At 42.3% G+C, this 15426-nt stretch overlaps 1 protein-coding gene across 7 annotated transcripts in view; it reads right to left on the bottom strand.

Moving 5' to 3' along the window:
- The window catches only part of MAGI3 (membrane associated guanylate kinase, WW and PDZ domain containing 3), a 204678-nt gene that overhangs the window by 107610 nt on the left and 81642 nt on the right, over positions 1-15426 (bottom strand). For all 7 annotated transcript variants that reach the window (XM_048498947.1, XM_048498949.1, XM_048498948.1 and 4 more), the window contains exon 2: positions 7041-7157. In XM_048498947.1, the coding sequence (XP_048354904.1) occupies positions 7041-7157 (117 nt within the window). The remainder of the gene's footprint in view (positions 1-7040; positions 7158-15426) is intronic.

The following is a 15426-nucleotide window of genomic DNA, read 5'->3' as shown; positions in this document are numbered from 1 at the left end:
GTATGGACCTTTTTCCGCCAACACCATCTGACAAAAGCTTTCAATGTGGTGTTATAGATTCTCTTGGTGGAAGGCCTTCTTGAAGCTAGGATAGTGTTTAACACGGCTGTGGAATAACCTTCTAGACACTAATTGTCGCCTTTCAATCTCCAGGCGGTCAAGTTCAACCGCTAATCTGCGTGAAAAATGGGATCCTGACTGAGCATGTCTTGGGTGAAGCCGGAGAGTGTAAGGGTTTCAGTACTGACATCTGTAAAACGTTGGTGAACCATACGCCTGGGGCCACCAGGGTGCCACAAGAATTACCGCCCATTGTTCCTCCTGGATCTTCCGTGAGGAGTCTGGGGATCATGGGAAAAGGAGGAAAGGCATAAAGAATTCCGGGAGGCCATCTGAAGGATAAGGGCATCCGCGGTTTTCCGCCTCCGGGTGGTGAAACCGCAGATGAATCTGGGAAGTTGTCTGGTTCAGATTGGAGGCAAAGAGATCCAGTAACTGGAACTCCCAATCCTCGACCGATACAATGCAAAATCTCCTCCTTCAGGTGAAGCATTCTCCCAGTGTATGCATCTCGCCTGCTCAACCAATCTGCCTGGATGTTTAGATTGCCCTGGATATGTTCAAGCCCGGATGGAGGATATGTGGGTTCCTATTCATTGGAACAGTAGAGTACTTCCCTCTGTAGGTCTGCCTACCCGGAGCCCCCCCCGTCTGTTCAGGTACCATTTGGCTGCTGTGTTGTCCGTCCGTACAAGAACGCGGCTCCTACCAACAAGTGTTGAAAAAACATTTGAGTAAGCAAGACGAATTGCTCGTAGTTCCAATACATTGACTTGAAGACGGGAAGCCGCCTTCACTGGGCAGTGCCTTGAACTGGAATGCCCTCTAGCGTCGCCCTCCCAGCTCTGAAGGCTTACATTCGAAAACATCTGTTTGGTGGAGTGGTATCCAAAAAACTTCTTCCCATGTTTAGGCTGGACTTTCTTTGTTCACCATAGGAGACTGATCTTGACCGGGTCTTGGGTCGACAACTAATCGATGCACTTTGTTGGAGATAATTTCCCGAAAAAAGGTAGTAAAAATCTCTGGAGTGGTCTGGACCTGAATCGTCCCCACTGAATGGGCTTTCCCTGAGTAGGCTATCAGTAAGCCTATCAAACTGGCACGATTGAGAATCGAGCATTTGTTCTTGGTCAGAATCTCATGTATTTTTTCCCTCAGGATCAAGTTATTTTTGAAGTGGGACTAGAATCTTGCATGACTGGGGCCTATTATGAAACCCAGATAAGTTCCAGTTTCTGTAGCGGTTTGGCGAGCTTCTTTTCCCTGTTAACTATGAAGCCGTGTTTTTCTAGGTATAGTATGGTCTCCTGAACGCCTGTTAGTGCTTGGATCCCGGTGAACTTGACCGGATCAGTATGTCGCCGAGATAGGGATAAACCTGATGTTTCTTTCCTGGAGTAGGACTAATAGATTGATGAGTAGTTTGGTGAACACCCTTGGGGCAGTGCAGAGCCCAAACGGGAGAGCCCGGAATTGGAAATGATCTTTTCCTGCCACACCAAACCGGGAGGAATTTTCGATGGCTCTCGAATATGGGGAACATGTAAGTAAGCTTCGGACAGATCGATTGAGGTGAGGAACTCGTTGGGTTGGAGAGAGTCCGCGTATGGAGCTTTAGGGTCTCCCCATTCTGAAACAGCTCAGTTTGACAAATTGATTGGACGTAGATTTAGGTCTAAAATTGGACGCCACTCCCCATTTTTTCTTGGGCAATCAGAAAGAGGATAGAGTAAACTCCCTGCTCCCTCTGTTCTACTGGTACAGGTTCTATCGCCTCTATTTCTAGGAAATGAGAAATAGCTTTCAGTTTCTTTAAATCTTTTTTCTAAAGCTTGGATACCGGGAGACATCATGTTCCTGGCAGAGGAAGAGAGAGGAATTTCTATTACGTGAATCGTATTTTACTATTTCCAGAGATCACAGCGCTCAGGGCGGGAGGTTTGCCACGCTTGGCAAAACTTTAGGAGTCTTCCTCCCACTGCATAGTGCTTGACGTCATGCTTTGGATTGGCGATTGTCTTGATTGTAACGCTCGGTCCTGTGTTCTTCTTTATGCTGGAAGTCTTTCTTGGGCTGTTGCTCTAATTTTGGTTCCAGTAAGGACGCTGAAAGCTGTCTCTTTTGAATTGACTCAGGGATCCCCATTGTGGACGAAAAGCTGGAGTTGGAGGATTGTTTTCTGTCGGCGGCACCTAAAAGGCTTTGGCAGATGCTTCTAGGCCTCTCCCTTGGGGTCTGGTCTAAGAATTCTTTAAGGTCTTCCTCGGCCAGCTTCTCGCCCTGAAAAGCGCACTCCAAAACCATAGATTTGGACCTCCAATCAAGTTTGCCACATTCTCAGCCATAATAGTTCCACGAGAAGCAACTGCAGTAGCCATACAACGGGCCGAAAAAGTGACTGAATCCAAGGTAGTATCAGCAGCATTAAGCTTTCACAGCTTTTAGCATTCTGCTAACTCCCTCCATGGCACAACTCTCCGTAGGGGGTAGAAGTTCCAGTACCTTCCTTGCCCAAACGATGGATGCTCTGAAAACAATGTGGAGGCAGGCAGCAGAAGCTCTGATGGTCATAGCTGCTGCTTCTTGAGTTCTCTTGGCAAAATTGCTCTGACCTTCTGTCTTGAAAATCTTTAATCTGTCCCTCTGCCATCCTTGGATACTAGGGTTCCTGAGCTCTGCAGTTAGCCACGGAGCCATCCATAATGTGGACTCTTGTAAAATATTGTTAGCATATGCAGGTAAACCATAGCACCCGCGTAAGAAATTGGGGTACCACTTGTTGGCTGCTGGTTTTTTCCATTGGTTAATAACTTGTGTCTCGTGAATATCTCCGGAAAAGGAAAACCTTTCTTGGCATTAGGGTTTAGCGAAAAAATTCCCCATCCCCCCTTGTGGAGAGATGTGGCCCATACGCTTCGAGGGAGCCCTCCCCACTTTGGTGCTTCCCCCAGGTGTAAGGCAGCAACAGCTTTTGACAATAAGCATTGATAATCATCCGACTGGAAAAGGCGAGTGGACGGCGCAGCAACCTTCATATATCCTCTGCATCCTCCTGGTCTGATAAAACCTCCCCTTCCTCCTCTGCTGGGTGGCTCTGGTGAATCTGAAGAACTCCCAGAGGGTTCAGGAATTAATCTTGGCCTTTTAAGGGCTGCTTTGGTTTGCCAAGAAGGACCAGCTCTCTTATTGTCTCTGATTACCATTAGAAAGAGATCCTATGGAGCTGGAAGGGGGGCTTGTTGGACAAGGGGTCACTTGAGCTCTGTAAAGCTCAACCATTTCCTCCCTCATAACAGCTCTTTCCTGTTGTAGAGCTCCCTTAAGAAAGTCAGCACATCTAGATTTTAATTCTCTTTAATTATATTTACCGCCCTCCTGTAGCCTCTCCGCGGACTCCTCCTAAGTTGTGGTGCAGTTACATTAGAGCCCCTGACCCGGGACACCAGGGTACATTGGGCTACAGCGTAACCCGCCATGGTCAGCTAGCCAGTTTGCGCTACGCTTTTTTGGCTGGAAGAATCAGCCGGGTGGGAGCCGCCCTGCTTGGCGCTGCCTCTCCCACTGGAGAGGGATGCGGTCGCTTTTCCTGGCTGAATTTCATGCGCTGCCCGCCTCGCGTGCTCGGGCTGCCCGCGAAGAAATCCTCGCTGTCTTCTTCTGAAGACAGCAGAGTCTTCTCCCTGTTTCCGCATTGCTCAGCCGATCCGACCGAGAGGGGAATGAGGAGTGAAAGAGTCAGCCGCCTTTTGGCGCCCAAAGGGGAAAGTAATGACGCCGCACTGCCGACATCAATGCGTCTGCCGGTCGGGAGGAAAACACTGAGCCGCTTAAATTCAGGGGCTCTCGCTATGTTCCCAGCTCTGTCTCCGTGCCAGAACAGAAAAAGAAGAAGAGAAAATTTTTTCCCTTAACGAAAAAATCAACTCAGTGGCTGCAAGAACAGCCACTGTAGCCTGTCCTTCCTGAGGCAGGGAAACAAACTGGAGAGCGAAAGAGAGAAGGCGGACCTACAGAAGGCGGAGGAGCCTGGGAGAAATTTTGATTAACCCCTGCCTTCCTGAATGGAGATCAACAGAACCCAGATGTCCTCTTGCTCAATGGAGAAAGCAATGCCCCCTGAGGCACACCGCAATGAAGCGGGCACCTCTGGGAGGCTTGGTCCCCACACCACACTTGCTGACTCCGGTCCCGAAGGAATGAGACAATCCACTGAAGGACAGTGCCCCGCACCCCAGAAGCGGCCAGGCGGTGGGCCAAAAGGTCATGGTCGACCATATCAAACGCTGCAGTCAGAACTGCCCTGAAGTGAAAGTACCCTTTCAACACCTAGATACCATCCCTATCAGAGCAAGGTGACACAAATAGCACTAAGTTAGGAATGCCCCTCAATCACCAAGCACAGTACCTGACAACTTACCATGTAAGATGACTGCATCAAACACCCATTCATTCCTGACTCCAAACAGTTTATGAATGGAGGTAGATTATATTATTCCAAATAAAGAATCACACAGTTTTATGGTCATGTAATTGTTGAGTTTACTATATTATAAAATTATTTTTTTTAAAGAGTACCATTACTATAACCAAAATTTTAACATACCATAAACAGAAAGACCATAGTAATATTCTATTAATGTCTACAAGAAATATAGAATAGGAAATTATAAGAGCAATAAACAGAGTTCCTTCAAGATGAAGGGATCCTACACCATGTTTTATCAGATTGAGATTGGTGAATTGAAAATGGCTGATACCACTGGTGAAAACTTGGACTATGCCTCTATAACATTAATTAAAACAACTTCAGTACACTTCCTCTTAAATCCAAACTCCTGCTTTAAACTCTTCAATAATATTGACTGAGTGACTATGCCAGAATCTGCCAAAAGATCAAACAAAAGATATAGGTATCAATGGAGATAGCACCATTCACCTAGAAGTCTAGCAACGGTGATCCATGCAACGGTCACCTCCAGGTTAGACTACTGTAACTCGCTCTACGCGGGATTGCCTTTAGCCATGATCCGGAAATTAAAACTCATTCAGAATGCAGCAGCCAGGCTGCTTACTGGCAGTTCGAGCAGGGATCGAATGACACCGATCCTATACCATCTGCACTGGCTGCCGAATGAGTTCCGGATTGTTTAAAGTGTTGGTTTTGACTTTCAAAGCCATTCACGGTCTCGGACCGGCATACCTGAGGGACCGCCTCTCCCCATATTGCCCCGGTAGGCCCCTCCGCTCCTCGGAGGAGGACCTACTCGTGATCCCTGGCCCAAAAATGATCAGGCTGGCCTCGACGAGGGGCAGGGCCTTTTTCAGTCCGTGGGGCTCCCCACCCGGTGGAACGGGCTCCCTAGGGGATACTGTGGGTCCTCCAAGTGGACTTTACAGAGTTTCCACAGGGCCTGCAAGATGGACCTGTTCCGCCAGGCGTTTGGCCAGCCTGGTTAAAAATACATCTACCGTCTCATCTGGCCTCCTGTGGGCACAAGGGGGGGAGGGGGGTAGCCAGACACCATCCACATTCTTAATGGGTTCTGTTTTTATGTAATTGGTATTTAAATTATGTTTTAATGTATGTTTTAACCTGTTATGAACCGCCCTGAGCCCTCAGGGGGAGGGCGGTATATAAAACTAATAATTAATAAATAAATAAATAAATAAATAAATAAATAAATAAATAAATAAATAAATAAAGCTTAATTTTAAAGCAACCACAGGTGAGGACAAAATATTATGAGGATAAAATTGTGAGGATAAAATAGAGGGGATAATTTGTAAGCCACTTTTAGGTCTCTAGTGAAGAGGAAATAATGACCAAATAAATAAATAATTTGCACGAGCTAAGTTCATCTAAAATTTTCTGTGAAAACTGCATTATTTTGAAATAGCACTGAACAATCACAATCAAGGACAGTATCACTGTTACACATTATACTTATAAAGTTCACTGAGAACAGGATTTCTTAATTATCTCAGTGTTTAAAGAACCTCACTCTTTTTAATTAAACTCTGGTTTAAAAGATAACTTTCATAAATAAGATGCTGGGGTAAAACACTATTCTTTGTTGGAGATGCAGACATTTTCCTTGATCATTCTTTTCATATCTGATGGCAATGCACAGAAACCTTGGGGAAAAGTACAACTCAATTATTGCGTATCCAGAAATGTGTTTTTGTTTTAGGGTATCTACAGAGGGACACAAACATTTGATAAATAATTGGTTGGCTGCAGCCACTATTTTAGTAACCATATGCTTTAAACAGGTTTGTTTTTTATTGATGTTTGGAAACATGGAATATAATGTTAATGAATAACTTTACAAAATCTTTTATAGGAGAAAAGTACAATATGATAAATTTAAGAAAGCAGTGGTAAATACTTGCTTTTGGAATAAAACCAAACAACATGAAAATGTAAGAAGCAGAACTACCTCGTATTTGAATAAAGGAGTTGCATGAGTAATAAGAACAAAGTGTTTACTCAAGTTACTGTTATTTTTGGTTTTATATTTTTCATTCTCGATGCTTGTTACATTTATTACATTTTACATGTTACATTAAATGTTACAATCTTGATTCCTGTTACTTTAATGCATTTTATTTTTAAAAAGCACAATTACAGCTCCAGCTGAAAATTCAAATAACTGTTTTCACAAGAGAGATGGATCTTGATCCTGGAAATGTCTGAAACCAAAACACAGTTATGTCTCTCAAGCAGATTATGCAAAATACAGACTACCTCACAACAGCAGCCAGTGGATAATATAAGATATCCCACCAATAGAGCACAGGGATATGGAGTTCCTCGTCACACAGTTCAACCAGCCTTAAATGGGGGATTGAATTTCTAGTGGTAGCAATTCACCTATGTTTACTTAATGTATGCAGTATGTAAGAGTATGCAATGTGTAAACTCTTCTTTAAAATCTGACACTTAACCAAAATACTTTTGTAATGTGTATACTTACAAGGGATGGTCCTCAAGTATAGATTATCTCTGATCACTTGTTGTAGTTTATGATCTATTGAGCCTTTCTGGAACTGCAGGCTTAGGTAGTGACGCAGATCTTTGTTGATTACTTTCCCTATGAAACAAAAACAGAACATCATTAAAAACTGCAATATATCACATAATAGACCAGACATAATTCATCTCTCTAAGCCTCAACATCTTCATCACCCCACTGTTTTCAGTCTGAAAACACAACCCCCCTACTCAGTATCTGCCTCCTGACCTTTCTGCTTCATTGCTTGCACTCTGCAACTTATGTAGCCCTTTGCCTGTAAGCTTGTATAGGGGCAATTATTTTAGCCTTTCCCCCTTTTATATGATTCCCCATTTCTTTCCCATATCCTATGCTTTTTACTTATCTCTTCTCAACTTCCTTTCTTTCAGCAGCTTGGTTTTTATGCCTCTTCCTCTTTAGTTCCCTAGTTCTCAGACACTCTTTCCTTCCTTGGAAAGGCAATTGTAAGCCACTTTGAGACTTCCATTGTTAGAGAAAAGCAGGGTAAAAAACCAAGTTATTTCCAGCGAAAAGCACATAGATCTTCCTTCCACAGCTCATGAAAAGCCACATCATTCACCAATATACTCATAGCACACACCTTGAATCAAATAGATATGTTTTTGTGACTACTATGCAATACAGAAGCTCAAGTGAAATTTTCAAGCAAATGGCACCAACCAGCTTTTGGCATAAGACTGAACTGTGTCCAGAATAAATTATTTTCATACAAAGGCACTGGCAGCAGATTGGACAATTTTTGCTTCTGAAGTGTGATAAATAACACTTATCTGACAATGTGATACATGCATGGGCTAAGGCTAGAAAAACACCAGCAAGCCTCAGTTATCAGTGTACTTTCAGTACTCTCAAAGTAAAGGCCTAATTATTCTAAGCACTGAAAGGTCTAATATATCCAAGCACTGAAAGGTCTAATATATGAAAGGTTTGATATCTATGCTTTGGAAGTCTAATTTATGGAATCAACAGGGCAACTGCTAAAGGGAAAACGTATTAGCGAAGACCAGATAGTGCCCAGTCATTTGCAAGCTTAATATATTGATTGGGTAATTGGTGTGCCTGAAGAAAAAGGGCAGCATAAAAGTGAACTATTACACTATGCCAAAAAGCACCTGCTACGGAAAAAAGAACAACACTAAAATCCAAGCATATTAACCCAGATTACTAAAGACTGACAACCATATATGGGGTTCCTTTAAATTTAGTGAATAAACAATGTAGTAGTCATGGTCTTAAAATGACAAGAATTGAGAAAGAATATAGAAACTTTCAATTCTCATTAAATTAATTAAATTAAGATTTTGTGCTTGTGGATGGCAAAGACTTGTTCAAAATCAGGAGGGCACCTACTTCCCTGGCAATCCACAAACTATGCAAAACTGAATTATTCAGCTGGGCTTTTTTGTGCAGATAATGGGGTCATATTGTAACAAACATGCTTTGGTAAATGGATGGGAACTGTAAATGATCCTAGTTCATATAGTACGTACTGCCTGTTGTTATAACTATGATCTTACTATGTAATTTCTGTACCATTTAACATGACATGTTAACACTTAGGCTTTGTATTAGATTTCTGTAATCCAAATCCTATCGCCTTGTTAACTGGACGTCTGTCTCATCCAGTTTATTACGCTAACTACACTGTGTAATTTGCCTGTAAATAAATAATCTAAGCAACAAGTAAGTTGCCTTTTAAAATGATTTCAAAGTCCATTTTAAAGGGCTGAATTCTTCCTATAAGAACACCAACCATTTATAATTCATAAATTAATTTAATTAAATGCAGCCAAAATACAAAAAACAAATGGTTTGCTCTGCCACCCACTGCAGGTATTTTGTGGTTGGATTCTCTTCCCTCTGCAGCCATTTTGTAGTTGTGGTGGGCAACCTGAGTCAGCATTACAAAGGTGCCCACACAATGTCAATAAAGCTGTGGATTTCAATTCTATATGTTTAATAATGATGATGATGATTAAGTGGCAACAAGTTCCAACTGATTTATGGCAACCCCTCGAGGCAAGAGGTTGTTTGCCATTGCCTTCCTTTGCCTAGCAATATTGCTCTTCCTTGGTGGTCTCCTATCTAAATACTAGCCATGGCCAACACACCTTCTAAGCAGTTTGAGCTATTCAAGATTCTTCTATTCACTCAATAATTTTCAGTCATGGTTCCTCCCAAAACATTACACTAACTGGCTGCTCCCCAGATTCTTTTAGCAAACAATGTAGATTTTGAAACGTACTAATCTTCTGATAGAGAGACAAATTTAAGTGACCGGGTATTTATTTATATATATTTATAATATAATTGTTATGGGGTTGTTTACCCTTAATGACATGTTTTAATTGACTTTTTTGTATTTATCTTATTAACTAGATTTATTTTACTGAGCTGATTTTTAGCATGATTTATTTTTATTGACTCTTTTCTTACTGGCTTAGTTGCTTTTGTTTTACATAAAAAGTATTTTAAGCAGACCTGGGATAGTGGCATATATATATATAGTGGCATATATCTATCTATCTATATTGTGGCATATATATATAGTGGCATATATATATAGTGGCACATATATATATAAAGTATCTTAAGCAGACCTGGGATAGTGGCATATATATATAGTGGCATCTATCTATCTATCTATCTATCTATATTGTGGCATATATATATGGTGGCATATATATATAGTGGCGCATATATATAAAAAGTATCTTAAGCAGACCTGGGATAGTGGCATATATATATAGTGGCATCTATCTATCTATCTATCTATCTATCTATCTATCTATCTATCTATCTATCTATCTATCTATCTATCTATCTATCTATCTATCTATCTATCTATCTATCTATCTAGTGGCATATATAGATATAGTGGCGCATGTATATATATTTGCCAGAATATGTTCATTCAACCAAAACTTCCATTTTTTAAAAAAAACAGACTTTTTGCCTTTGATGTGTTTCTTTTACTTTGTTCATTATGCACACTGGCATCCTTGTGGTTTTGATGGCATCTTTCTATCTGAACTTTAAGTGCTGTTTCACAACATTTATTCATAATAGTATTATCTTTTTACAATACTATCAAGTATCATTATAAAGCTTGTCATGTCACTGGGAAACCACTGCCATCTAGCACACAAATAACTCTGCATTACTGTTCTTCTGATCTTTTTGACACAAGGGTACAAAGAAATCTATTGTTGTCTGTTACCTTCCCAGAAAACACTTTATATAGAGTTGAGTAAGCTTTAGAAATTAAAATTTGCAAATGTCAACATAATGTCAACTCTTTAAACTGGAAGTATTTTTAGTGTGATATTTTAAGATGATAAAGAGAAAACCTGCATGTCATAACATCAAAGACTCACATCTAATGAGCTCAACTTCCATGATTGTTCTTTAAAGTATATTCCTAAGTATCAAGTGTGTACTTGTTACAGAGCCAAGTAAAAACCATAAAATTGATCTTAAGAGAATCTGAAAACTATTAAACCAGCTGTGCCTGCCAAAGTCAAATCTTGCAGCCTAATGGAATACAACCAGAGAAGGGCTTTTCCTACTAACAGATTTCCCAAAATTAACACTTGTTCAAATGGTCAATTTAGCCTCCTTTCATGTTATATTTCAGAAGCACAGTGCTAGATATTTTGATAAGATTTGTAAATAGTTCAATAGTTCAACTGTACGGAAAAAAGAGAAGGAATATGAAGTGTTATAGATATTCTTCTCTACCAGAACTAAAAAGCGACCCTATTAGCATATTTTATATGTTCTTAGAAAACTTCTCAGAAATAGGACAGAAGTCAGTCTACAGGATGCAGCCATTTTCGAAGAAGAATTCAGGAGCAGCTACATTTATAATCTTGAAGAAAAGAACAGCAGCCAAAAGATGACTGTGTGTGTGGGGGTGGGGGAGAACAAAACTAGAGATGTCAAGGGACTTTAACAACCTTTGGAACTTCTACAAACTCCTCTGCAGCCTTATTACAGTGGAAAAGCACTAAGAGATGGTTGCTTTACAGACCTCTTAACAAAGCTGCATACAAAATACGTAGGGAACTCTGAGTGAAATAAAATTTCTTTTCTCACTGCACCATTTTTTGTTGTGCTTTAATATACAAACTAGTAGTAAAGCCCGTTGTATGAACAAATACAACAGGTTCTAGAACACTATTGATGAGTTAATGGCGCCCATCAAGGGGGCCAACCCCTCCTGCCTTTCCTCCCCCCTTGGACTCATGTCACCAGCTCCCTCCTCATTGTCCTCTTTCCAGATGCTTGCTTCTCTTCCCAAGAACCAGTATTGCCACACAATAGTTAACCATGCAGTTGCGGCCGACACTCACACCTGTTCCTTCTCAGGCAGCTGCAGACAGTACAGTAACTGTAATTATTTAGTAGTAGGGGAGAAGGGTGAGCACATGAGAAAGTGAGTAACCACCACATTTCACTGTTTTATTTGTGCTGTTTTTTACTCGTTTTGTGTAAGCCCTGCCCCCAAGTCATCTGTGTGTGGCAATTGGCTGGAAGTGAGTCAAGTATGGCAACTGGTTGGAAGTGATTGCCACCATGGCCAGCCTTTTATATAACAGGATGGCAAACATTTGCCAAGTGCATACATTAGTACCATGTAACCTCTGTCCCTGTTGTAAAACTAGTGGCAATACAATCCAGTGCAAAGTGGTCTCTGTCTGAAGTAATTAATGGATTTGAAATTAATGGATTTAGACTGGAGGAACTTTTGCGTGCACTTTCTTCCTCGCGGCTTGTCCTGCACTGGTGCTCTGAGCTCTGGAGCGACCTACCAGCTGCCCAGACAAATAGCCCTGCCCTCTCCTGAGTCGGCCTGATGGCCTCTCGGGGGGGGGGGGGATATTGCCTGATGGCCTCCACAGTGGGATGATGGGTTGTTCGCCTCTAGGTCGGCCTGATGACCTCTGGGGGAGTGCTCCTCTGGTCAGACATGTAGCCTTAGAATTAGGTGGAATTTGGTGTTTCTCCAGGATAGCAGGAACTATTCCTTTATCAAAGCCACTACCAGCATGGCCAATTGGCCATGCTGACAGGGGCTGATGGGAATTGTAGTTCCTGAACATCTGGAGAGCCGCAGGTTCCCTACCCCTGCCCTAGAAGCATCAGCCGCAGATCTGGTGAAGCTCTCCCAATCGGGAGAGAAGGACCTGGGCACCATTTGTAGAAGTCAAAAAAGGTGGGGAAAATAGTGGCCAGAGCAACCAAGTTGCAAAAAACTCCTCCCCTTCCCAAAGATGAACACTCAACAAGGGGAGGGAAAACAGAGTGAAAAGCTGAAACAAAAAAGACAGAAAACACTTATGCACTCACAATACACGGTAAGAAATAGGGCGTCTAGCCTATGTTCGTGCTCTCCCAGAGAAGCAGGAAAAATACTGACCAAAATGGCGCTAGGGCTTGGCACAGGAAGTGGATTTAAAGAGTTCCTGCCTCCCGGTGAAGGGGTGGAGAATCACCCAAGCAGATGTCCTCCACCTCCAGGAAAACACTCATTGCATTTCAAGACTCAAACCCCAAATCAGACCTTTATTGAGAGGAAATATTCTTGAAATGTTCCCATAACTTAGATCAGTGTTTCCCAACCTTTTCAACATCATGGTACCCTTGACCTCGCTCTTCATGAACCTCAGAGTACCCCTGAGGTTCATTTGATTTTTTTTTTGTACTTTTTAGGTTTTTTTCCATTTTTGGCTTGTCGGTGGGGGGAGTGGCAAGCAGGCGGAGGGGAGGGAAAGCAGCATTGACAGCCACATTGTTTGTTTGCCTAAATTGGACATGGATTGGGGGATTTAAAGGGAGAGCTCCGTTTAAATCTACCTCCCAATCCACACTGAATTTAGGCAAATAAAACAATGCTGTTTTTCAGTGTTGTTTAAAGGGAGCCCATGAAGCTTCCAACCCCCCCTTCAAAATCTATTTGATTCCGGTGGGGGGGGGGGCAGGCGGTAGCATTGTCATGGTACCCCTGGGACATGCTCATGGTACCCCAGGGTACCACGGAACCCTGGTTGAGAATCACTGACTTAGACCTTAAATCCAAAGTTATGTTTCACTTCATACGATTACCTGGAATAATGGAATGGTTTTATGATTCATAGCCTTAGGAGCAATGGAAAGAGTGGCTGGAATACCAACAACAACTTTTAAGCAGACCTGAAATTTTGGGCATACCCAATGGGATTTATATCTAGCCAGCAGGAGACTCCTGTGTCAGATCACAAACTACTTTTGGAAGTATCCTTTAGTTTCAGAAGGGATTTGCCCAGTTGGCTTAGCTAACTATTGTTTAAGAAACAGAAATCCAAACTCCCCTTGGGCATATGCAAATTAGTTATATGCATCTTTGGATCCCACCCAAGTATTCAAAACTTACTATTGCCTCATTGTGCACATATATACACACATAGACACTGATTTACTTACAACACTCAATTATAATATAAATTAAATACAGTAAAAAAGTTAAACTAACAATGTGAAGTTCTCAAAAGAGAATAGGGAGAAAGTAAACATATATAACGGGGTGGCCAAACTGTGGCTCTTTCGCCACATTAGGCTCTTTGCAACATAATGGGTCGCTCATGACTGAGGAAGTGGGTTTCTCTCTTTCCTTGCTTACTTCCAAGTCGGTGTGCCTCAGTTTTCTTTTCCTATCTGTGGCATGTGTTATTGTGTACAGGACTCTTCCAGGGATGTGGTCCAGTTTCCTGAAGAGTGCAGCAGGCTCTAGAGCATGGGAGGAGGCAAGGGAAGGAGAGAGGGAAGAGTAGGATGGCAGAAATCTGTCCGATTGGGAAGTTCCAACCAAGCAGCCATGGAAATGGTTCTGGGTTGGGCTGCACAGGAAACTGATGTTTGCACTTCCCCTTCCCGGCAAACGTTTCCAAGGGAAGGATGTGGGACAGCCCTGGCTACATTTCATGATTGGTTCTGCTCAACCTCATCAGTTATTGCCATTTCAACTTGGGAGGTTGGAGAAGATGAACTCCCTTAGTTATCTCTCAGGAGCAGAGAGTGGAGAATAGTGTTAATGGATCCTTTGAGTGAAATATAAGGAACTCCCAACAGTGTTCTCGAAAGTGGACTAACAGGGGCAGCCGCAGCCAGTCACTATTTCTCTCTCTGCTCTTGCACCTTTCCTCCTTAGGCTTGATTTGGCCTGGAAAAGAGATTTCTCTTGGCGCTCTCCCACACTTGGAACTGGCTGTAGAAGTCTCAAAATATATAAAATTGGGGGAGGGGTGTGTGCTGATATAGTTGCTGAGTCCCACATCCAGTTTTCAACCACCTACATTTAATCAGAGTAATCCTTGACTTCCTCCTTTTTTCATCTCACCTGCTCTATCAAATTTCCGCTCTGGTGGTGGTGAGGAACAATAGGGAGGGCTCTTTGAAGGTGGGTGTTCACTTCTTGTGATTGCATATTTGGGTGCTTATTCTAGGTCAGAGAGATCTTTGTGAAATTTCTGTTTTTGCATGGGGGTAGATCATGTAGAGATGGAGAGAATACATACATACATACATACGTACGTACATACATACATACGTACATACGTACATACATACATACATTTTCTAGGCGTCCCTTTCCCTTATGGGCTCAGGGCGGCTCACAACATCTAAAATCACAGTTAAAACCAATAAATTAAAATTTTCTCAAATTAGGCCTGAGCCCTAAATAGAGCAATAACCACAGATGGCAATAATATATTATACAATAAATAACATTGTCCTAACCCTGTTAAACCCCACTGATGCATTCTGCTAAAGTTCCACTGAGGGGACAAAGATGAGGGAGGCGACTTAGATGGTTCCCCCATCACTGCCTCAACCAAAGGCCTGATCGAATAGTTTTGTCTTGTAGGCCCTGAGGAACTGCATGAGGTCCCACAGGGCTTTAGTCTCATTAGACAGAGCATTATACCAGGTGGGGCCCAGAGCTGAAAAAGAGCTGGACCTGTTCGAGGCCAGACAGATCTCTTTCAAGCCAAAGACCACCAGCAAGTTTTGTTTGCTGAACGCAAAGCCCACCAGGGGACATATGGGGACACATGGCAGTCCTGCAGACACGATGGTCTCAGACTATTTAGGTCTTTAAAGGTAAGCACCAAAACCTTGAATCTGATTCCATACTCCACTTGCAGCCAATGCAGCTGGCAAAACACAGATTGTATGTGTGCATGGCAGGGGTCCCTGTAAGGATCTGCACTGTTGCATTTTACACAAGTTGGAGTTTCTGAAGCAGATCCAAGAATAGCCCTGCATAGAGTGAGTTGCAGTAGTC

The sequence above is a fragment of the Sphaerodactylus townsendi genome, linkage group LG05 (assembly GCF_021028975.2).
Source record: "Sphaerodactylus townsendi isolate TG3544 linkage group LG05, MPM_Stown_v2.3, whole genome shotgun sequence".
Lineage (NCBI taxonomy): Eukaryota > Metazoa > Chordata > Lepidosauria > Squamata > Sphaerodactylidae > Sphaerodactylus > Sphaerodactylus townsendi.
The sequence above is the reverse complement of the archived record's forward strand: the minus strand, read 5'-3'. Positions and strand labels throughout refer to the sequence as shown.